This window comes from Delphinapterus leucas, chromosome 19 (assembly GCF_059928025.1).
Source record: "Delphinapterus leucas isolate spDelLeu-1000000601 "Yukka" chromosome 19, BTC_Dleu_Yukka2, whole genome shotgun sequence".
NCBI classification, from domain to species: Eukaryota; Metazoa; Chordata; class Mammalia; order Artiodactyla; family Monodontidae; genus Delphinapterus; species Delphinapterus leucas.
In genome coordinates this window covers 49880772-49903367 of record NC_143147.1, presented here as the reverse complement: position 1 = coordinate 49903367, position 22596 = coordinate 49880772, and the positions used below count along the sequence as shown (strand labels likewise).

Genomic DNA, 22596 nt, shown 5'->3' with positions numbered 1-22596 from the left:
TCCCCTTCCCTCCCTCCCAAATCAAGACTCATGCAAAACACTGGCAAAGGAGCCAAGTTTACATGTCTAAATTTTATTTTCTCCAAGTCACAATGCCAATCACATATGTGCACCCTTTAAAACAGTAACAAACAAGAACAATACACATGGAGAAACTCTTGCAACAAAACACAGTGGACCAACAGAGACAACTGTCACAGTGTCTTAAGGTCTGGGAATCTGGGCATGTGGCCCACTGGCTTGAGGAGACATCTTCAGGTTTAAGGCAAAGGGAACAGCCTACAAAAGGCACAACCATCAGCCACCCCGGAACAATCTCTTAGTTGTTTCCTCCTTGGGGGTTACAGCTTGAGTGCCTCTTTCCCCTCCCACCCCTGTGACTCAGAGTGGTTAAGCCAGCTGCTGAAGAGAAGGAACAGAATTAGTGACATTACTTGGGGAGAGACACAGCTGCCACCTTCTCCCTCAGGTTCTGTAGAAGGACAGGGACAATGGCCAAGTTACCCCTGGCAGTCACAAGTGCTGCAGTAACAGGAATCTCTTCCAAAGAGGCAGCAGGGGAGTGGTTCAGCGCCATAGATAAGAAGGAAAGGAGGGAGGAGCCCTTGCCCTGAAAAGTGACTGGCGTCCTTAGGCTTTAGGCCCAGGTGTGGTACCCTCTGTCTGCAAGGACAGGAGTAATAAAACTTAGGGAAAACAAGGTAGTAACATCTAAAACACTTGTAGCAGGAAAAACACGGAGAAGAGCAATTGCAAAGGACAGGGAAGACCGCTGGCTGGGTAATATCTGCCTCGAGAGAGATGCATTGGTCCATAGCAACAGGAAGGGGTGTGGTAGAAAGGATGTAAAGAAAAGCAGAGCCCTCTAATTCCACTTACCTCAAAGACTGAGCCCTGAGGACTGTGTGAATACACACCCCTAAGGTGCAAAGGGTCTCACTCCACCCTCCCTTTCTCACTAAAGCATCTAGTTTGCCATCTCTCTCCACTGTTGAGACTTTGCCCTTAGTAGAGAAGTGAAGTCTACCAGAGTACAGAGACTGATGAAGGCCCAGAATTCTAAAAACCGAAGTCAAGAAGAAGGACTCCTACCACACACTTTGAGATCTTCTCCACAATGGGACACTCTGTGCAGACAGCTATGTTTCCATAGAGTTAGAAGAGTTAAGAGAGTCCAAGTATACAATAACAAAGGCCAACCAAAAATGAAAGGCCAGCTCTTTGTAGACTTGGTGGGGGAAGACTGGCTGGTAAGGTCTCAATTATCTGGGATGCAGGGAAGAGCCAAAAGGGAACCCAGAGAAGCTAGCAAACCAGAGAATGAACGTGTTTCATTTAAAGGCAGAGAGAGAGAAGGGGGCGGGGGGGGGTGTTAAAGGAATATTAATTTAAGAATAGCAAGCCAGGCTTTAAAAACGAACATCTTAGAAAACAAAACAGGATGGAGCTTCCCTGGGAGCAGCAGATGCTTGAATTTCCCAGGAGAAAGTGAAGAAGAGCAAAAGATGTGGGCTCCTAGATGTAGACTCAGAAGCCTGGGCTGTCTGGATCTCTGCTCCTCTGAGCACAGCCAACTCAAAGAAAGACTGAAAACGGGAGGAAGTCCACTTGCTTCTCCCTTTCTCCAACAGAGCCTATCCTCAGAGGAAGGCAGGGGTTTCCCCCATTCAGCTGCTTGCTGGTAGGAGCCATCCTATATCTTCGAAGCCCTCCTGGTAGTAGACAGCCAGTTGTTTTCTATCCTGGGTTCTCACCTCTGCTGTCCTGACAGGGGTGAGAAAAAGGGAAGAACCACCAAAGTGTTAGTGGACCTTTTGGGTATTTATAAGCTATTTCCAAAAAGCCACATTTCTAAATAATGTATATTAAAGTAATATCCCTAAAACAAAACAAAACAACAAAACCCCCATGGTCTTTCTCCTCCACGACCTTTAGAATTAGCTCTGCTGTAACACCTCAAATTTAGATTTCCCTTTTCCTTAATAAGGAATGCCCTCCTGCATTTTTTCCTTCCAGCTTCCCAAATAAAATGCTACCAAATTAACAGTGGTTTTTACTCAACCCTGCTCAGTGCATTCATAAAACAAAGAAACTGGCAAATTCTGGGACTCCTCTAAGCCTCCCCCTGAGATATCCCATGATTACAACTTGGAGCACTAATTAGGTGACTGTTGAGCAAGTAAGCATAAGCATTAGTTTTAAGAATGTTCTGAGTCATATTAAGTTGTACACTTACTTTTATACGATGTTAGATTTAAAATATTCAGAAATTCATATTAACTGGAACCCCTGCTTACAACCTGAAATAAAGTTGGAATTTGTTATCAGGTCATTATTATTAAAAAAAAAAAAAAAAAAAAAAGACCATTTTCCATAGAAACACACCCAGAAAAGGAGGGAAATCTGAAGAAAAGGAAAGCCCACTGAGGTTGGATGTGCCCTAAACATCCCTTGTTTAGAGCTCCTTCCCTAGGAGCTCTCATACCTCAGGTGGTGGGGGCTTGATGGTGACTGGCTGGGGAGTCCTCCGGGGTGGGGAGGGCTTTGGCTGCACCTGCTGCTGGGCGGGGTTATAGTAGGTCACTCCTCCATATACCTGCGATGGGGCCTGGGACCCCAATAAGCAAGGAGAAGAAAAAGGAATTAATTCATCCAAACTATGATAAACAGGAAACATTATTCAGGCACAAAAATAAGAGCACTGAGGAATTTATAATTTTTTAAATCTCTAAGCTGCCCCCCCTTTAAAATAATTATTCATTTCTGCCTTAATATGTCCTAATAGGGTTCTTACTTCTTCAAAGTACTACCCAGCTTTCTCTAATTCCTACCATCAGCTGACAAATGGAAGAAACTGAGCTCAGTGGTGACACTCCAGATACCACATGGTGTCAACCTTCTGGGAGTTAAACAGTACAGGGAGGGGTAGGGCTGGTAAGTAGAATACAACTTCATTATGCAGCTGAATAAACAGCAGACATGCGCACCTAAGACATACTAAAATACTTGAATGAAACACCATTGAAGAAACGGAAGAGAATAAACAGATGATGGGCATCACATAAGCTGCATTTCTAGCTCATGACCACCAAGAGGCGTCCTGACACCACATGCAAATCAGTGGCATTGAAATGTTCTCTCCAATTCCTTGAGCATTCTCCTCATACTATATTCCTGTCTGATTTAAAGGATGTGTACTTAGGAAAATCTCATTAGCCATCTCACCTGTGTGTTAGGATATAGATGAGGCGGTGGGGGGGGAGGCAGTGCCCCTGGAGCATAAGGGTAACTGGGATTACCAAAGTTCATGACGCCTGGAGCAGAAAAGTAGGTAGGAGCAAGCAACTGCTGAGGTGGTGGCTGTCCTGGAGCCATGGACACTGGTGGGGGATAGAGGCCTGGATTGGGCAGAGGTGCCGGTGTCTGGTGGGGATGTAAACCTGGACAATAAGAAAACAAAAACTGAAATAAAAGGTAACACCATTTCCATGGGATGGCCTGGCTGAACTGCTCACCACAAACTGCTCAGGATGGAAATCCTCAGGATGGACACAAGAGGAGTTTGTTGCCCAAGCAGCCGAAGTGGCCAGCTTCATTAGCAAGCAGCACAGAGCTCAAGAGGATGGGGTTTGTGAAGCCCCCAACACACATCCTTACGTACTGGAAGCATATAAGCAGAGGCGCAAAGCTTACCTGGGTGGGGAAGGTGCATTTCTGGCTGCACAATCATGCCCTGAGGAGGCAGTGGGGCAGGGCTGTCACCATGGGTATAGATTGGTCCCTGGAACTGCACTGTAAGATATCACATTGGGACTCTCATAAACCCTCACTCTTCACATCACATGGACAAGTCTCCTTGACCCCCAAGCCCTTTGAAAAGATGTTCTCATTTCCATGTGAAGAAAACAGCAACCAGAGAATGTTTGTTAACCACAAGGAGAGGTCAGAAGGGAAATTCAGGAGGCAGGGGGCTGGTCTCTTAGTTCACTTCACCCTGCCAAGAAAGATACTCCAACAATAAAAATAAACTCACATGGATCATAGTAATGTCCCTCCATGATACTGATGTGCACAGGAGGGGCAGGGGGCTCCGGCACAGGTCTTTGCCGTTGAGATGAATAGCGCTTGGCTCGCCCACCCTGGACACCCTGAAATAAAGAAAGAGGTCTGAGCAAGAAGACTTCCAAAGGGCTGACTCTCGTATCATGTCCCACCCTCCTTTAGGTACTGCAAAACACTTACTTGGTACATGGCAGTGTTAAAAAAAAGTATTTGCAAAAAGAATTGAAAAACCAATGAAAAAGCATCAAGATCTAAACCCAAACCCTGTACCCTACATTTCGGGAGACCCAAATTAAAAGGGAAACATGCGAAAACTGACTTAGTTTAAACAGTGAATGAGCTGTGACATGCAACCCCCTACATGTGCCCCTTTCCCCCTTCTGTACCATTTCTTCCATCCGGTTAAACTGAGGTGGAGGTCCTGCTCCCATGTGTATGTGGTTGGGCATACCTGTAATACACCAAAAAATTCACTGCTGCAGAGCAGACAGATGTGAACGGGACTCAAGATACCATCAAGAAAGTGACAGGCTGAAGAATCCCAACATGGGGAATGGCTTTCTTCCTTTAAACTAACAAAATTCCTTTTAAACTATCTCTGCTTCCTGTCAACTCCAGCATTTGGAAATTTGCCCCCATTGCCTGCCACCTTAATACAGCAATAAAACCTCTGAACATGAAAAAAAAATTACTTCAGTAATGCAATTCAGAAAATGCAAGTTCAAAATTTTCCCATCAAGTATTTCCCTGAACAGAATCCCTGGGAGGTTATAATTAGCATATTACATTATCAAACATCTTGAAAAATCTCAGCCCTGAAGTCTCTGAGCAACAACTAGAGAGGGGAGGATGTTCTAAATCTACCTGATTATTCCTGGCCACAGAGGTCTGGGCTAGAAGTATAGGAAGAGATTCCCCTCTGGCAGAAGATGACTCAGGACAAAAGGGAATGTTCTAGAGACTGTCTTCCAATGGTAATAAGGCATTGGTAGGAGAGTGTACTCCTCTATCCAAAGATCAACTCCAGGTCCAGTTTAGGCTACCCTGGTTTTCGGTGTTCAAAAATTACGCACACCAGATAAGAATGCAGAAATTGCCAGTCCAAATGAGGATTTCCAATCTTTGAGTTCGATTTAGATTTCAGAAACTAAGGAAAAGATCCTCTAATCTATCTGACTGCAGGAAGAAAAAAAGGATTGGGGAGAGGGGTGGTAGATAGGTCCTAGTCACTAGCACTATGTTGTCCAACAGGATATCCACTAGCCACATGTGGTTATTTAAATTTCAATTAATTAAAATTAAAACTTCAGTTTCTCAGTCACTCTAGCCATATTACAAGTATTCAAAAGCACCATCAGTACAGAAAGTTCTACTGGGCAGCCTGGCTCTAGAAGACTGAAGAAATTAGAGAGGCTTTCCTTTCAAAAAGATTAGGAGATACTCATCCAAATTCAAATGCAGTTTCTGCCCTGAAACATTTAACCATTAGTTCAAATAATAAGAACACTGCCTTCTTCCACTTTTTCTACAGCGACTGGTAATGGATTCTGTACTCAGGAGCTCAGTATTGATGACTGATCAGTTAATAGTAAGCAAAGTAGTGGGGTAGTCTTGTGCAATAGATAAAACTGCTCTGAGGTTTTTGAATGAATATACCTATGAATCCATCTGTTTCTTGCAGTTAATGAAGATATTGTCAGACACCACATCCCTGAGAGACATAAGTCCCATGCACCTAAGTCCAATGATACAAAGGGGAAAAAGCGAGTCACTATCCCTAAGGTACCTACCCCGAAGCTCACGTGATTGCAGGAATGAAGGCTGCCCTGGGCTCCAATTCTGTTCTGTTATATTTAGTTGTGCCACATCTTGTTCAAGTCCACCTGTAGTAGAATCCACCGGAGCCTCCCAGTTCCCAGTCTTAGCAGGCGGAGGAGGCGTAGTTTCTGGGACTGGAGGTGCTGGGGTCAGCCCTTCAGGTGGAGGGGGCACCTCCTCTGCAACCTTGACTGCATCTCCAGCTTTGACCCTGGTTCTTCTTGCCCGGGAATAGGATTTCTTCTCAATAGGTCTGTCAGGAGCTGGTGGTGCAGTGTCAGGAGCAGGATTTGGTATCTCTGGGGCTGCCTCTTCCTTCTCAGGACTGCCAAGCACTTGAGCATCTGCTTCTGGAGATGGATCCCTTACTGGAGTCTGCTCCAGGCGCCGTGACCGGTAACTGGTCTCATGTTTAACAGTCTCACCAGACCTGCCAGCATGCTGCCCGCCAGCTTCCACAGGCCTAAAACCAGCACAACCTTCCTTGAAGCCTCCAGATCGAGAGTAATTCCTGGCAGCAGACATGCGGCCAGTACCTACAGCATTCCTGTTGATAAATGTCCTTGGTGGTAAGGTGCCCCCAGGACCCTGGTGGCGATGGGACTTATTTGGCCGCTCCCCAATCCAGTTTGGATCTCTTTGTGGAGGACTCCCAAACCTGAACAAATGGAACAGAGAAATAACAAAAGGGACCACTAGAGACATAAACTGAGGGTCAGGGAGACTTCCTATATTCCTCACCCAATTATGGGCCAGAATAGCATGTTTGTTTTTTTTTTATAATAGTGTTTATTTATTTTTACTTGTTGACAGTTTGCTTTATTTATGGCTGTGTTGGGTCTTCGTTTCTGTGCGAGGGCTTTCTCTAGTTGTGGCAAGCGGGGGCCACTCTTCATCGCGGTGCGCGGGCCTCTCACTATCGCGGTCTCTCTTGTTGCAGAGCACAGGCTCCAGACGCGCAGGCTCAGTAACTGTGGCTCACGGGCCCAGTTGCTCCGCGGCATGTGGGATCTTCCCAGACCAGGGCTGCGAACCCGTGTCCCCTGCATTGGCAGGCAGATTCTCAACCACTGCGCCACCAGGGAAGCCCCCAGAATAGCGTTTTAAAAAGCAGAGATCTGGGCTTCCCTGGTGGCGCAGTGGTTGAGAGTCCGCCTGCCGATGCAGGGGACACAAGTTCGTGCCCCGGTCCGCGAAGATCCCACATGCTGCGAAACGGCTGGGCCTGTGAGCCATGGCTGCTGAGCCTGCGCTTCCGGAGCGTGTGCTCCGCAACGGGAGAGGCCACAACAGTGAGAGGCCCACGTACCGCAAAAAAAAAAAAAAGAGAAAAAAAAAAAAGCAGAGATTTTCTCCTGTAAATATCAATAGTGTAGGCTCCAAAATTTCCTCACCTGGGTTTCCGAATTCTTCGGGGTTTGATGTCATCAGGATTGTGAGCTGAGCGGATATCATAGCCATAAAGAGCAATGAGCTCCTGTCGGGACTTTGGAGCCTGTTCATCTTCCCGAAACTTGTCATGCTCCCAGCGACCCTCATCCTTCCACAGCTTTCGTTGACGTCCCTTGGGTCTGGTTGAAACCAGGGAAAAGTGTCTTAGGTTGGCAGATTCTGCCAAGTAAAGATGTTCATGGGGCTTCCCTGGCGGCACAGTGGTTGAGAGTCTGCCTGCCGATGCAGGGGACACGGGTTCGTGCCCCGGTCCGGGAAGATCCCACATGCCGCGGAGCGGCTGGGCCCGTGAGCCATGGCCGCTGAGCCTGCGCGTCTGGACCCTGTGCTCCGCAACGGGAGAGGCCACAACAGTGACAGGCCCACATACCACAAAAAAAAAAAAAAAAGATGTTCATGAAATAAACAGCGTTGGGCAGGGAAACAGTAGGAACTCAGGTATTCTCTCCATCTTTCCCGACAGGCTATACAAAACAGGCCTTCCAAAAGCAAGAGTGAATCACAGCACCTCAGGGCCTGCTGGGCTCAAATGTAACAGGAATAGAAATGAGGAGAGACTTCACTTCAAACTACTCAGCACTCTGGAAACATCGCTCTCCTATAAGGCCACATATGCAAGTATTTCAAATCCCAGAGGTTTTGAGCCTCAGATTAAAGAAGGCAGTGGAAGTGTGGCTCTGGATCCCAGCTCCTCCAAGAGTTACTAAATATTCTAAGCCTTACTTTCCTCATTTGTACAAGAGGGATAATCACAGTACTTACCTTAAAATGTTGTGAACGGTAAATGAGATAATACAAGTAAAATACTCAGCAACGTGCCTGGCATATATTTCAATAGTAAGCACTAAATACATACTAACATACTACAGAGCAGTGGCAAGTGGCTGTTACCTGACTTCCTCCTCCTGAGTCTGCCCTCGAAGATCATGCTCAAAAAAGAGCCCCTTCCGGGGTATGTATGCTGGGTTCTTCCGATCTTCATCATCATCCAAATGCTTAGGGCCATTTTTACCAACTTTGTTCTCCACAGGCTCTGTGCTCTCCTATCGGACAGATAAAGGACTCCTTACTCACTCCAAAGTTAAGAGCTCCTATTCCAGAACCCAAATGGAGGCCTTTGGTGGGTACTAACCTGTCCATCCCCACTTTGCCTCTCTCCAGTCACAGTGCCTTTGGTATCAGGCTTTTCTTCCCCCTTCTCGTCTTTTGCTGAAGAATTAGCAGCATCATTGGCTTCTGATTTCAGCTCCACTTTGGAGTTTTCCTCTTCACTGTACTCCCCTTCATCACCCTGAAAAAAGTTTCCCTGTCAGCTGTGGAGATAAGATCTGAATGGTGTATTTTAAAATTTTCCATTTTTAAAAAAAATTTTCCATTCTTTAGGAAAACATTTTCTAACGAATTAGAAGCAAACACATCAATATTCTTACTAAAATTTCTAGAGAACAGAAGCATTGTTAAAAAAATTAAAGGCACATTAAAAAATACATATATACAGGGAATTCCCCGGCAGTCCAGTGGTTAGGACTCCATGCTCATGCTTTCACTGCCAAGGGCCTGGGTTCAATCCCTGGTCAGGGAACTGAGATCCCACAAGCCGTGCAGTGTGGCCAAAAAATATATATGTTTATATAGATTCCTGTAAGTTTTCCAGGAAGAAATGCAAGGGTCTGTTAACAGCAGCAGCCTCTTTCATTCACTAAGCTTACTGTGATAATCATTCATGATGTCAAATCATGCTGTACACCTTCAACTTACACAGTGCTATATGTCAATTATACCTTAATAAAGCTGGGAGAAAAAAACCCCAAAAACCAAAAACAGTGGCAGCCTCTGGGGAAGAAGCCCAGGGGATATGGATGGGAGGCTTTAAGTGTCTAGCATACAGAAGGAGCTTTATCTTTGTTGATAATTTCTCTCCCTCTCAATGAATCGCCTCTTTAAACATGCAGTGCCTAATAACTACACTCTAACTCAAGCTGTTAATTCTCTCATCTCAAAATGGCTTAGAACAGAGATTCCCAACCTTTTAGATTATATGAACCCTTTTTTTAGGATCTAAAATTTTCATGGATCCCCATGAGACAATAGCTTAGTATAGTATCCACAAATTGAGAAAACATGTAATGACAAACAACTGCTATACGTTCAATAATACTTTTAAATACCTTTATATTTTATTAATTCATATATATATTCAATAATAGTAGTACATAAAGGTGGGAGATGTCCATTTGGTCTACAGATAATGAGAACACAGCTAGTGAATTTGCAACCCTTTATAATAACTCCATGATTTCCCAAGGCACTATTACTCTCAAGTTGGGAAATAGTGGCTTACATTTTTTATGTCTATGATATAAATACTAAATTTTCTGTAGCGTGAGAGCCCCTTAGCCAACAACTCTGTCCAGAATAAAATTATAAAATTATGACTTGGAAAACATTAGAAGGACTTGTACAATCACTGCACCTGAGAAATGAAAAAAATTAAAGCCCAAATGCTCTCTCTCCTCTCCACTTTCTTCCCTCTCTTAGCACAGCAAGATTGGATAATCCAATCAATTATACTTCAATTAAAAAAACAAACAAACAAACAGGGGCTTCCTTGGTGGCGCAGTGGTTGAGAGTCCGCCTGCCGATGCAGGGGACACGGGTTCGTGCCCCGGTCCGTGAAGATCCCACATGCCGCGGAGCGGCTGGGCCCATGAGCCATGTGGCTGGGAGAGGCCGCAACAGTGAGAGGCCCGCATACCGCAAAAAACAAACAACCAAAAAAACAACTGGATAATCCTGCTTGTGACATAGAAGTGTTAGGTCTGCCCATACAAAGAAGGGTCCCTTAGGCCATCCTTTAAATAGGGGCCACTAGAAAGGGTTAGGCGATAGAGGTGTAGCTAATTCTAGGTAGGGAAAGGGAGCAGCTAAGGCTCCTGCTAAGGGGGCTGGCTTTAGACTAAAGTTACTCTCATATCCTTGTCATTCCAAGATTTGGACCTAAGGAGGCAGGGCTATAGGCCAGGGGAGGTAGGTTTAGAGACCTATGAGGACACAAAGAAATGAATTCAAGGGAAGGTAGTTTAGTCCCCACTGCTGGGTTAACATGTAAGGGTATCAATATACCTCTGCCCCCCTGGTATATTCATGTACACTGGTCTCTTATTCTCCTACTGGGTCTGACACTCAATCTGTACCAGACCCTCTCCTGACTCCAGGTCCAGGATGGCCTCAGGAATCTGATCAAAGATACTCACTGAGACTCCTGATGAAACAAGAAGCTCTCAAGTTCTAAGTTTTTGACCTTTTTTCAAATAGGGCTAAGATTGCTGACTGGCCCAGACAAGTCAGTTAATTCCCCTTCCCCTTTATTCCCTGCTCAGCATCAGGGCGTTTCGGCCTCTAAGTGTTTTGGGTTAGGAGTCCCAGGAAGGTGACACTGCTATGAAACCACAGAGTTAAGGGAGACTGCTTGACCACACCCACACTATGAGAACCACACCTTTACCTACAGCTTTTTAACAACCAAGTACCCTTGATTCTTCCCATTTCTCCTCAATCACAAGAAGTTTTCTCTCCTCTTGAGTTGAGAATAGGTGGGTGGTAATCATTCAGTTCTTTCCTTGGTCCTATGTTCCCTGCAGGTTCTGTAGCAGAAATTGCAAGAATCTTGCTTGGGGGACCTCCCTGGTGGTCTAGTGGCTAAGACTCCACATTCCCAATGCAGGGGGCCCAGGTTCGAGTCCTGGTCAGGGAACTAGATCCCACATGCCACAACTAAGACCTGGCGCAGCAAATAAATAAATATTAAAAAAAATAATAATAATAAAGATTTCATCTTTGAAAAAAAAATGTCTTCCTTGGTGTGTACGTGACCTTAATTCACTACTCCCCCCCCCCGCCCCAACACTGACTGAATTCAAACACCTTAAAATAGTATCAGCATGATTAATGAGAGAACTTTGTTTTACGCTCTATCCCCTCTTAGTCTGTGGTGGAATGTCAAATGAGGCAACTCTTTTATTCCAAATGAGAAACTAATTTTGTTTCCAGGGCAGGACAGAAAGATACAAATAGCACAGCGCTGAGGAGACTCCAAATTAGCATCAAAGTCTGGTGTAATGGAAGCCAAGGTGCTACCCTAGAGTCAAGCTTCTTCAGCTATGGGCTGACATCAAAACCCTTTCCCCTACTGCTGACTCTCCCATTCAGTGAACACCCTTCCCAACCCTAAAGCCTAGCTCTCTACTGAAGCAACTGCTTCCCTGGCAGAATCCTCATGCAAAGGTTTTAGCTCATGTTTCCATTTCCCACATATTTCAGAGTAAGAGGTCGACCTGGTATCTTCCTCATTGTCAATGTCTCTTCCAGATCTAACTCCTCTGCCTCATTTTAAATTTTTTTTAATTTTTATTATTTTTAATTTATTACTTATTGAAGAATAGTTGAATTATAATGTGCTAATTACTGCTGCACAGCAAAGTGACTCAGTTATACATATATAAACATTCTTTTTCCTGTCCTTTTCCATTGTGGTTTATCACAGGATACTGAATATAGTTCCCTGTGCTACACAGTAAGATCTTGTTGTTTATCCATTCTATGTATACCAGTTTGTATGTGCTAATCCCAACTCCACCTCATTTTAAACTGCTGTTTCTCTGAGGCTCCTATCACCTAGCTATACCCTGCTTCTCGAAAGTTCGGATTACACCACTTTACTTTTACGAAAGACCTACAGTAGCACTTGTTTTCACAAACTGAAAGAAACTTGAAGATAATTTTTGTTTTAAGAAAAAAGGCAAAAGTTAAAATTGTACTCAGTGTTTTGTTTTGCAGTGAGCTGTCATATTGGCAGCTCCACACCCCAAGCAGAAATAGTGGCACCACCAAGCTCCTGCCCTGGGAACTACACTCAGCCTCTCAGCATCAACTACCACAGCTTTGAACTGTGTCTGTGAGCATCCGTGCTTTATGTCGATTTATTCCGTGCATCCCTTGGCAAGATGTGTCCTAAGGTAATTGCTTCTTTGCTTTAAGCCATTTCAGCTCACAGGGACGCTCTATCAGACCAAGGGGGAAACCTGTACCTCTATGCCTCTGCCTGGGTCCACCTTGTCATTAATTTGAAGACTATGGCAAGGAGCTCACAGTTTTCACCTCCACTTTGGTCATCCACTTCCACGTACACACTTCAGTCTTACCTGGAACTGCTATATACATTTTCTTTTTTTTTAAGTAAACCTGATCTACTTTTAAAAATCTTAAATTTAAACACCTCAGACTTTGATCAAAACTGCCACATGGGGGACTTCCTTGGTGGCGCAGTGGTTAAGCATCTGCCTGCCAATGCAGGGGGCACGGGTTCGAGCCCTGGTCCGGGAAGATCCCACATGCCCTGGAGCAACTAAGCCCGTGTGTCACAACTACTGAGCCTGCACTCTAGAGCCCACGAGCCACAACCACGGAGCCCACGAGCCACAACTACTGAAGCCCGTGCGCCTAGAGCCCGTGCTCCGCAACAAGAGAAGCCACCACAATGAGAAGCCCGCGCACCGCAACAAAGAGCAGCCGCACTCGCCGCAACTAGAGAAAGCCCGCGTGCAGCAACAAAGACCCAACGCAGCCAAAAATATATATATAAATAAATAAATTTATTTTTAAAAAAAAGCCACATGGAAAAGAATGAAGTTAGACTCTTACCTCACCCCTTACACAAAAATTAATTCAAAATGGATCAAAGACCTAAAATATAAGAGCCAAAACTATAAAATTCTTAGAAGAAAACATGACTTTGCATTTGGCATGGATTCAGCAAAAGCTTCTTTGACATGACACCAAACACACAAGCAACAAAAGAAAAAACAGATACATTGGACTTCATCAACACTGAAACCTTACACCATCAAGAAAGTGAAAAGACAACACACAGAATGGGAAAAAGTATTTGTAAATCATATATCTGATAAGAAACTTATATCTAGAATATATAAAGAACTCTTACAACTCAATGATAAAAAAAAACACCCAATTAAAAAAAGGACAAGGTATCTGAATAGCCACTTCTTCTAGGAAGATACACGAATAGCCAATAAACACAAGAAAAAATGCTCAACATCATTACTCATCAGGGAAATACAAATCAAAATGAGATACCGTTTCATACCTACTAGGATGGCTGGAATCAAAAAATCAAGACAATAATAAGTGCTGTTGAGAATGTGGAGAAACTGGAATTCCCATACACTGCTGCTGAGAATGTAAAACGGTGCAGCTGCTTTGGAAAACAGTTTGACAATTCCTCAAACAATTAAACAGTTACCACATGACTCAGCAACTCCACTCCTAGGTACATAACCAAGAGAAATGCAAACATACAACCACACAAAAACTTGTACACTAATGTTTACAGCAGCATTATTCATAATAACAAAAAAACAGAAATTCAAGTGTCCATCAATGGATGAATGGATAAACAAAATGTGGTATATGCATACAACGTAGTATTATTCAGCCATAAAAAGAAATGAAGTACAGGGGACTTCCCTGGTGGTCCAGTGGTAAAAAATCTGCCTTCTAATGCAGTGGGCATGGGTTTGATCCCTGGTCAGGGAACTAAGATCTCACACACCACAGGGCAACTAAGCCGGCGCGCCACAACTACTGAGCTCACGCGCCTCAACAAGAGTGCCTGTGTGCCACAAACTACGGAGCCCACATGCCACAACTAGAGAGAAAATCTGCACACCACAACTAGAGAGAAGCCCGCACACTGCAAAGAAAAATCCCACATGCCTCAACGGAGACCCTGCATGCCGCAACTAACAGCTTGGATGAAAACCTTGGAAACATTATGCTAAGTGAAAGAAGCCAGTATATTATATTATGTTGCCATATAATATATGATTCCATTCATATAGAAGGCCAGAATAGGGAGATCTCTAGACACAGAAAGTAGATTTGTGGTTGCTTAGGGCTGGAGCGAATAAGGATGGAGGAACTGTGGGGGGCAAGTGACAGCTAAAGGGTACAGAATTTCTTTTTTTTTTTTTTAAGATTTTTTTGATGTGGACCATATATATATATTTTAAATTAATTTATTTTTTGGCTGCGTTGGGTCTTTGTTGCTGCATGCGGGCTTTCTCTGTTTGTGGCGAGCAGGGGCTACTCTTCATTGCAGTGCGCAGGCTTCTCATTATGGTGGCTTCTCTTGGTCAGCACAGGCTCTAGGTGCATGGGCTTCAGCAGTTGAGGCACGCAGGCTCAGTAGTTGTGGCTCGCGGGCTCTAGAGCGCAGGCTCAGTAGTTGTGGCACACGGGCTTAGCTGTTCCGTGGCATGTGGGATCTTCCCGGACCAGGGATCAAACCCATGTCCCCTGCATTGGTAGACGGATTCTTAACCACTGCACCACTAGGGAAGTCCCCAGAATTTCCTTTTGAAGTGATGAAAATGTTCTGAAACTGACTGTGGTAATGGTCACGCATACCTGTATATACTAAAAACTATAGAACTGTACACTTTAAAGGGGTAAGTTGAATGGCACATAAATTATATTTCAATAAAGCTGTTAAAAAAAAAAAAACAAAAACCCGCCTGTTATTCCTGTTCTTCCCCAGTTACTCCTTTACTCTCTAGTCTCCAATTTCTTACGTCATCCACTCCCTTGACATTTCTACCTTTTCCCTACCGATCAGTCCTTTCCCACATTCACTTTCCTCTCTCAACTCTGTGACCCTTTCATTTCAATCACTACTAGTAATTCCCTCAAGTCCCCTACTCCCATGTGCCCAAGACTGGATCAACTATCTTTTTCTAAGCTTACAACCAGACTTCGGATCATCACTAAAGGGAGTTAAAAAAAAAAAAAAAAAATCATACAACTTCACCCATCAGTGCCACCTCCAACCTCAACTACTCAAACTTCCTTTAGTCTCACAATTCCTACACTGCCCTTCCACCAACAACCATTCTTTACGTTTTTCCTTCTACTTCACAAGGAAAACAAAACAAAGGGCGCACCAGCTTCCTCCCCATATACCTTTGCTTCCCACTTCTCTATAATTACAATGGAAGATGTTTCCTATTGTTGTTGTCTGTTTCCTATTTCTTCTCATGTACTCAGTCAAGGACACCAATACACGCATTACCTATCCCCTCCCTTTTCTCTCCCTTTCTACTGATTTCTTCAACCTTTAGCCATACTTTATTCTCCAACTTAAAAAACAACACCAAACCCTCTCTTGACGTTACAGCCTTCTTTCCAGCTACCAGCTCTCTAGCCTCCCCTTCATAGGCTAATTTCTTTAAAAAATTTTCTTGGAGGATTCTGCGAAAATGGCAGCAGCATAGTTTTTGATCTCTTCAAATCTCCACATGAAATGGGAGCAAGATCAAAACCCTCTGGATAACATTTACAACAAAACTAGGTTACAAGCTATCCCCCAGGACCCAAAATATAAGCACATAAGAGCAAAGCATCAACAGCCACAAGACATGCATCAGATTGGTATCAGTGCTGGAAAAAGCAGAGAGCACTAAATGGACCTGAAAACAGAAGAACCCTGAACTAGTCAATAGAAAGCAAAACTGAGAATAACAGTTGAAACCAGAAGGGGTTTTACTGTCTCCAATAGAATGTGTGTTTAAGGGTCCTGCAGTAAGAAGGTCTGAAAGGGTTAGAGCAGTCTAACCCTTCTGAAATCTTAAAACCAATCTGGCTGCCAGGGTTCCCCTCTAGGAGAGTAACACACTGAAGATAAAACTGTTGAGAAGGGAATCAAATTCAGCAGAAGAGGGATAAAAGGAATGAAGGAAAGAGAAAGTCCAAAACAAGTTAGAGAAGGGAACAAAAGCAGAAAATCTCAGAAAGCAAGCCATCATATATATATTTTTTAACACTACAGAAAAACAACTGAAGAGGGAGCTCTATGAAGTTAGAAGAAGTTACTCTGAGCCGTACTTCCTTCGAAAAGATCAGGAAAACTAATTTTTAAAATCAACAAAGGAAAAATACAGAGATCAAGTCCCACATAAACTTGCTATGAGAAAAAGAAGAACGTAGAATAGCATTCCTACAATGAAAGCATGCCAAAAAGACATGCATATCATATCAAAATTGTAACTTCTATTTCAAAATGAGCAAAAAAGACATTAATATTATATAAGGCATGAAAGAACATCAGTCAGAATTAGAAAAATCCAAAAATGAAATGAAAGAACTCATTCATTCAAAGGGAGATATTAGAAATTAAAAAAAAAATTCATTTCAAATACAAAGTCTAAAACTAGAAGGAACACAAACAACACAAACACAACAATAATGCCTTATGAGAAATTAAAAGTGAAAAGGAAGAAAATATTTAAAAATCAACAGAAAATGAAGAAACAGATATAAAGGATTACAGAAGGAGGGTCAAACACTGAAGACAGGAAAAGAATATTGGGATAGAAGTTCCATGACATACTGTAGAGCACATCTCATACCTATGAACACTGATCCAGAATGACCAACTCCAGGACAAATTCTAATAAATTTATTGGACCTTAAAGAAAATATACTGGGAATATCTAGACAAAAATAGCAAGTGACTTATAAGGGAAAGAAAAATCAGGTGTTCACCAGTCAGTCCGGTGCAAGATAAAAGCTCTGGGTCACACTGGTATTTTTCCAAGGATATCATGGAAAGACAATTTGCAAGAAATACAAAGGACAGAGAGAGCATGCTGAGTTGTACTATGAATGAGTGACCATCAAAATCTTTTCAATGGATACACTGTAAAGAAAAGAAAGGGATGAAAAACTAAACTGCAGACTAAGAGATAGATCAAAATTTAAAAAATAGGCAAGACTAAAGTGTAGCATCTAGGTATATACAGTTAGTAATCAACAAGAAATTCAAGCAAGTAACAGATTACAATGAAAGGCAAGATATCAAGTCTACTTCTCTAATCTAGACAAGTGCTGTCCAACAGATCTTTCTGGGATGATGGAAATGTTTTTATTTATGCACATGTGGCTACTGAGTACTTAAAATGTAGCTACTGCAACTGAGGAGCTGAACTTTTCAGTTTAATTAATTTAAATAGCCACATTTGGCTGGTGACTACCCTATCAGACAGAACAGAACTACACCTCTCTCTTAAATTTCAGACAATATATACTAGATATTGCCACATCAAAGTCCCACATGTTCCTCAATCTCAAAACAACCAAAACTTAACCCAACACTGTCCTTCCTGAAATCTCCTCCCACTGTGGTCCGTTTCTTACTGAATAACACCATTCATCAACCTGGGCATCCCTTTGACTCCTCCTTAATTCAGGCTCCACATTCAATCAATCAAGAAGTTCTGTTAGTATCACCGAAATATCTCTCAAATCTATGTCTTGCTAGTGCCACTGCCATGTCCCTTCTTTAGGGCACCATCATGCTCCTTGGACTATCCTAATAACCTTTTAACAGCTCTGTCTCTAGTCTTGCCTCATCCACAATGCATCCCCCACACTTAAGCCTCCAACAGCCTTTCTTTCTTTGCTGTTAGAGTAACATCCAAACTCATTTATACACAGAATGGTAAACTCCTATAAAGTCACAAGCACCAAACCTCACTGAACACTCCATACTGCCTGGCAGTCTTTCTGATGTTTCTGTTCTCTAGTGACTACTGCAAACATTCCTCACTCCAAAACCTCTTATCTCCTTTTTACTCTTTGCAGATAACTTTACCATTGACTTCAAAGAAAATAAATCATCTCATCAATCACCACATTCTGTCAATTCCATAGCCTAAATAACTGTCAGTGCTGTCCACTTCTATTTTCACTGCCACCACTCCACTCCATGCCACACTTACTACTTTCCTAGACTTCCACAGTAGCTTTCTTAACTAGCTTTGCTGTCTCTAATCTTGCTCCCTTCAGATCAACTCTCCCCACTGCACACAAAATAATGGTTATAAAAATAATAATTCTAAAATATTACTGTGCCTCAACCTGGAATCTTGTTAACGTACAAACGTCTGAGTCTTCCCTCCCTCTGCAAGATTGTTTCAATAGGATTTTTTCATGTAGGTGTTCCCTGGATCTGACAAACACTGCTTTAAAATTTAAGTCTAATTCATAACCTGTATCACACTCTTGTTTAAAACCCTGGTACACTTTTTTACTTCCTTAGAATAATATCCAAATAGTTTTCAACCTGGCTTATAAAGTACTTTAAAATTTGGACTGAGATTCATCCTTACCACCAGTCATACTAAACCTTTCATATCCTCCAACTCACCATGGAGTCCATCCCTTCTAGACCTTCTTTCCACACTGTTCCCTCTGCTTAGAAAATTCTACCTGGCTAACTCCTACTCACCCTTCAGGTCTCTATTTGAACATTCGCTCCTGTAAACATTTCCAAACACCCTAAACCCAGTTAGTTGTCCCTGCTATGTGCTCCCAAAGCACCATATGCTTCCAATAACATGGCATTTACCAAACATTATTGTAATTACTTAGTTAACTGTCTATATTTTCCCCCTCTGACCTGGAATGTACTGCTAAGTTCCATGAGGGCAGAACCATGCCTGTCTTTTATTCCAGTGCCTAGTACAGCTCCTGGCTCTGAGCAGGCACTTAATAAAGAGAAGGAACAAGTAATCCCTGCATGATCTGGCCCCTACTCACTAATATGCCCTTATTTCTTGTATCCATCCTGTCCCGACAATGTTCCAGCCACACCAAACTACTTTCAAGTTTCCAAATATTTAATCTTCTCTCCCGTCTCTGGGCTTTTGTAGCGGTTGTTCCCTCTGTCTAGAACATGGCTTGCCTGGCTAACTCCAATTCATTCTCCTCTGACTGCCTAAGATGGATTAAGTACCCGGCCATCAACACCCTACTTAACCCTATCCCCTAGCAGCTGTCACCAAGTCCTACGATTGCCTCAATGTTTGTCTGACTTCCTTATTAAGTTGTAAGATTCCTAAAGATAGGAACTTTGTTATATCTGTTGCATCTCCAGGGCTTAATGGAAAGTCTCATATGTAGCAACAGTTCTATAAAATTTATAGAATAAACCTTTGATCCACAATCCAATTCCTCCTTATATCTCAGGGCTCTGTTCAACAACTCCAGTAAACAAATAGCCATTCTGATAGCGTCTCTAGTAGTTTATCCAATCAAAACAAGTAAGTTCACAAACGTTTGGCTTAGGGAAGCTTTCTGCTAAAGACAGAAAACCTTATCCATAAACTGAGAAATGCTTCTGACACAAACCACTCAGAATCCTACCCTTTTAAGGTCTTCAGATATACTCAGAAAAAATATCCAACTGGCTGGCTTCACTACCTAGGCATCATGAAATGGAGTGTCAAACAACCTGTAAAGGGCTTCAGAATGTTCTCATTCTCTCATTTAGAACCTTATTTCCTTTAGATAGGGTGAAAAGCCAGCTATTAACAGTATAACACATGTGGCCTGAAGAGGCTTACACCAAGCTTCCCTCCCTATAACTGAACAAGACCCTTTATAATAGTTTTCAGAAGCACAAATGAAGAATGCACAAGAGGAGTAACAAGTAGGTGATGGTACTTTTGAACCACAGGTGTGTACAGTTTTTAAAATACACTTTCCAACCTACACCACAGGAGAAAGAAACTATCACACTCACTTCTGAGTCTTCTGCACTTTCATAATCCGAGAGAACAGCTGAAAGGAAACAGAAACATGGAAAGAAAAAAAATTCAACACAAGTTATTATAATTACATCTCCTGACTGCCTGTTGCGGATCAAGCTAAAGTTCTCATTTAATTCTGACTTCAACCTATGAGGGAGATAAAATTACAGTCCCCATATCCAGACTGAAAACAGGTTCAAAGAGTGACTTTGACCTTCCCAAGATCATACTGCTAAAACGTACGCTTTTAAGCTCTATGCTACAAACAGCCACTTTGCGGCACCCTCCCTCAAATCCTTACAGCCTGAGAGGATGTCAATTGCTGGAAACAGCTGACCTGAGTTTATGGGCAAACAACTGTCAGGATGCTACTCACCATCGCCCTCGATGCCATCTTCACTCTCCTAAAAGAAAGGAAAAGACATGGGTTAGTTCTGTGATTTCCAGAGGGTGACAGCTGAAAACTGAACACAAAATGGTTGGAAAGGGGCACGAGAAAAGGTACATCTTTAACAAGCAGCATCCGCGGGAGGTCCCGTCTATTCACCTCCAGTCCCAATTTCTGAATAAACATCCACTACCCATCCGCAGAAACTCTGCCCTCCCCCCACAAACCGCTCCTCCTCGCTTGGGGCTCCGGAGGCAAACCGCACTGGGATAGCTCTCTTCTCGAACACGTTACGCCTCAGCATCTACCGTCAACTCCCAGCCTCCCATCTTCACCTACACCCCGCCCGCCCCCCGGCCCGCCCCGCCCGCCGGCCCGCCCCGCCCGCGCGCACTCACACACTCCGACTCCTCAGCGCTCTTGGCGCCCCCGCTCTCCAACCGCCGCAGATGAAGGGCCCCGGCTCGGCCTCCGCGCTGGGAAAGGAGAGAGCCACTGCCGCCGCCTCCAGCGCTACCACTACAGCTCCCGCCGCCCCGCGCCGGGGAACCGCCGCTGTCTGAGCCGGAAGCACCAGATTCTTCGTCCTCGGTGTCCTGCGAAGCGCGCTGCCGCCGCCGGTCCGCCATCTTACGGAGAACAGCCGCCGCCGGCCAGCTCCTGACGTACCCCGCCCGTCGCAGGGGCTGCCGGGAAGCTCGAGACCTGGTCCCAGCATGCTTCACTTGCGGCGCTGATCGCCCGGCTCTTCAGAGGGAGGGGCTGGGGGCGGAGCTGGCGCGCTGCGACAAGTTTGCCGGCGAGCGGGATTGCGTAAGTCGGTGACGTGAGGGGGCGTGACGCGGCCCCTGACTTCCCCCGGTAGGGCACCGGGCAAGGGGGGGAGTTGCACTCGGGCAGCCTCCTTCGGCTCCACGCCCGGCCATCTTGGGCTTTCCGAGTGGATATCGTTGACCTGTCACAGCTTCACTGCGGCATTGGAGTTGTTTCATGATTTTCTTTTTCGTTTCTACCTACGTTTGAAGCAGATCGTTTGACTGAATTCGTTTGCTTGGTAAAATCACGAATCAAGGGAAACCTCTGAAGCCGTTGTGCTGCATCAGATTTGTTACACCAGCCCATTTTAAGCTAAAGGGCGGAGGAGAAACCAGTTGTCCGTAGTGAAGCCCGAGGATTTAGTGTTGCAGCACTACAGTGTTTTCCCTTGCATTCTCATTTACTCTTCCCTCTTCAAGTGTCTTCCCACCCCAGCCATCACCTCTCCCAAAGCGCAGGCTGGTATGATGGTAATCTTACCAAGATTTTAGAACCGATTTTAAAAAAGATAATCATAGGAATGGGCATTTGGTTCAATATCCTGACATGATTTCCTTCTTGTTAAGGGCATGCCAGACGGGTAGATGAGGGAATGCTGAGATTTTGGCAACGCATTTTTCAGCAATGAAAAAAATTGGTATATTTGTTTTGTGCCATAATAAAAACATATAAGAAGCGTAAGCTATTAGTGCACCTACGGGAGTACACATTTTAATAATACACACCAGAGAAAGGTCACTATCATAGCACAGGATTGTGTCCGGTGTAATGCTTTTACAAATGCTATGGTTAAGGATATTGATGTTTATCAAATTTATAGACAATATGAAACCAGAAGGTATTCTGAATGCCTTCAGAGATATAATCAGGATCCAAACAGATCTCAGCTGGTTAAACAAGTGGTCAAATGTGACAACTTGTAAATACAGCTCCAGAAACCAACTGCCTGAGTTCAAAATGGAGGATGTGTGATCTAATAAGTGTTAACAGAAAGAAAAAAAAAAAAAGACCCAGAGGATCCTATCTATCTCAAAGTAAATTGATATAGTAAAGCTGCCAAGTTTAGTGTCTAAATAAGGAAAGTGATAGTCTGCCACTTTGCCTTTCAGTTGTTTGGTATGGATTCAATTTTTTTTTTTTTTATAAATTTATTTATTTATTTTTGGCTGCGTTGGGTCTTTGTTGCTGCGCGTGGGCTTTCTCTAGTTGCGGCGAGCGGGGGCTACTCTTCATTGCGGTTTGCGGGCCTCTCATTGCGGTGGTTTCTCTTGTTGTGGAGCACGGGCTCTAGGTGCACGGGCTCAGTAGTTGTGGCTCGCCAGCTCTAGGGCGCAGGCTCAGTAGTTGTGGCGCACGGGGCTTAGTTGCTCCGCAGCATGTGGGATCTTCCTGGAC

General features: G+C 43.8%; 1 protein-coding gene across 2 annotated transcripts; it reads right to left on the bottom strand.

Annotated features, from left to right (window-relative positions):
• Positions 1 to 52: 52 nt before the first annotated feature.
• Positions 53 to 21034, bottom strand: CASC3 (CASC3 exon junction complex subunit). 2 transcript variants are annotated; one of them, XM_022557927.3, is made up of 14 exons: positions 20784 to 21032; positions 20374 to 20401; positions 19991 to 20028; positions 8465 to 8623; positions 8224 to 8375; positions 7275 to 7451; positions 5853 to 6538; positions 4449 to 4513; positions 4034 to 4148; positions 3694 to 3792; positions 3226 to 3440; positions 2486 to 2608; positions 2237 to 2300; positions 53 to 1764 (listed from the first exon to the last, which is right to left on the bottom strand). In XM_022557927.3, the coding sequence occupies exons 1-13, from the start codon at positions 21012 to 21014 to the stop codon at positions 2277 to 2279; spliced, it is 2112 nt and encodes a 703-aa protein (XP_022413635.2). In that variant the 5' UTR covers positions 21015 to 21032; the 3' UTR covers positions 53 to 1764; positions 2237 to 2276. The 2 variants fall into 2 exon arrangements, with proteins under 2 accessions (XP_022413635.2, XP_089757332.1); XM_089901206.1 differs by lacking the exon at positions 3694 to 3792 and having other exon boundaries at positions 20784 to 21034.
• Between the last annotated feature and the right edge of the window lie 1562 nt (positions 21035 to 22596).